General features: G+C 39.0%; 1 protein-coding gene across 1 annotated transcript; it reads left to right on the top strand.

The window, feature by feature from the left end:
- The first annotated feature begins 665 nt into the window (after positions 1–665).
- LOC114583111 (vomeronasal type-2 receptor 26-like) lies at positions 666–1565 on the top strand. The gene has a single exon (XM_028704459.2). It carries the CDS (start codon positions 666–668, stop codon positions 1563–1565), a length of 900 nt encoding a protein of 299 aa, XP_028560292.2.
- Positions 1566–1798: the final 233 nt, after the last annotated feature.

Here is a 1798-nt window from a genome sequence, read left to right on the forward strand (position 1 = left end):
CCCCTACTGGAACCTGCCCCAGCCATTCTGTTGACAAGGACTTAGTGGTGTAGTGGTTAAAAGTGCTGGACTCGTAATCTGGTGAACCGGGTTCACTTCCCCACTCCTCCACATGCAGCTGCTGGGTGACCCTAGGCTAGTCACACTTCTCTGAAGTCTCTCAGCCTCGCTCACCTCACAGAGTGTTTGTTGTGGGGGAGAAAGGGAAAGGAGATTATTAGCCACTTTGAGACTCCTTAAGGGGAGCGAAAGGTGGGATATCAAGTCCAAACTACTACTCCTCCTCCTCCTCTTCTTCTTCTTCATAGCAGCCCTGCCATCCTATCCTTAAAAACAAATTAACTTATAAAATTAACTAATTTAAAAATACTAGACAAAAATAATAATAAATAGAAATTAACATATATAGAAATAACCAGCCATTCATAACAAAAGATATCTAGTATTTATTTCTTAGGAGAATGTAAACTGCATGGATATAATGGTGGTTTAAATTTTAAATAAATATTTTTTAAACTACATAGTACAACTTTTTATCATTTTAAAAGAACTGCAAGAGAAGAAAACGTCTCATGAGGTTTTAAGACTTCCTTAGACAGATGTTGTTCTGCATTTGAGAATATTAAAATGACTCTTCCTCTTCTTTAATTTTTATTTTTTAAGATATGGATGCCTGCATAAATTGTCCAGAAGAACAGTATGCCAATGAAAACCAAACTCAGTGCATTCCAAGGATTATAAGCTACCTTACTTACAACGAAGATTTGGGGATCATGTTATTTATTATGGCTATTTCTCTCTCTTTTGTCGCAGCTTTAGTTCTTGGAATTTTTGTGAAGCACAAGGAGAGTCCAATAGTAAAAGCTAACAACCGGAACCTCACCTACATCCTTCTTGTTTCCCTCCTCCTTTGTTTCCTCTGTTCCCTGCTCTTCATTGGACAGCCTGGAAAGGCAACCTGCCCTCTCCGGCAAACAGCTTTTGGCATCATCTTCTCTTTGGCCCTCTCTTCTGTATTGGCAAAGACCATCACTGTGGTTCTGGCCTTCATGGCAACCAAACCAGGTGCCAAAATGAGAAAATGGGTTGGCAAAAGAACAGCAAATTCTATTATCCTTCTCTCCACTTTTATTCAAGTTGGTGTTTGTACTCTTTGGTTAAGTACCGCTCCTCCATTCCCAGATACAGACCCACACTCATTCTATGGGGAAATCATACTAGTTTGTAATGAGAATTCAGCTACCATGTTTTACTGTGTTTTGGGCTATATGGGCTCTCTAGCCATTATCAGTTTCATTGTGGCTTTTCTAGCCAGGAAGTTACCTGACAGTTTCAATGAAGCCAAGTTCATCACTTTCAGCATGTTGCTGTTTTGCAGTGTGTGGTTATCCTTTGTTCCCACCTATCTGAGCACCAAAGGAAAATACATGGTGGCTGTGGAGATCTTCTCCATCTTATGCTCCAGTGCTGGGTTACTGGGTTGCATATTTTTCCCTAAATGCTACATCATTGTGCTGAGGCCTGACCTAAATAGTAGAGAACATATAATGCAAAGGAAAATATGAAACAGGTCTGTCTTTATCTTTTTATTTTTCTCTTAGATGCATTTTATTGGAAGTCCACCATTATTAGTTTATCTGAGTTCTGCTCCTCATCTGAACATTAGGGAGCAATGTATGAAACCATATATCCATTTCTTTATTGAAATACTATCATTGGAAATGCTGTTGCTAAGGATCTCATGTGAATTCAAGCATGGGAGCTTGATTATTCCTATTTCTTCTATTACTTCTTCTTC

The sequence above is a fragment of the Podarcis muralis genome, chromosome 13 (genome assembly GCF_964188315.1).
Source record: "Podarcis muralis chromosome 13, rPodMur119.hap1.1, whole genome shotgun sequence".
Classification (NCBI taxonomy): Eukaryota; Metazoa; Chordata; class Lepidosauria; order Squamata; family Lacertidae; genus Podarcis; species Podarcis muralis.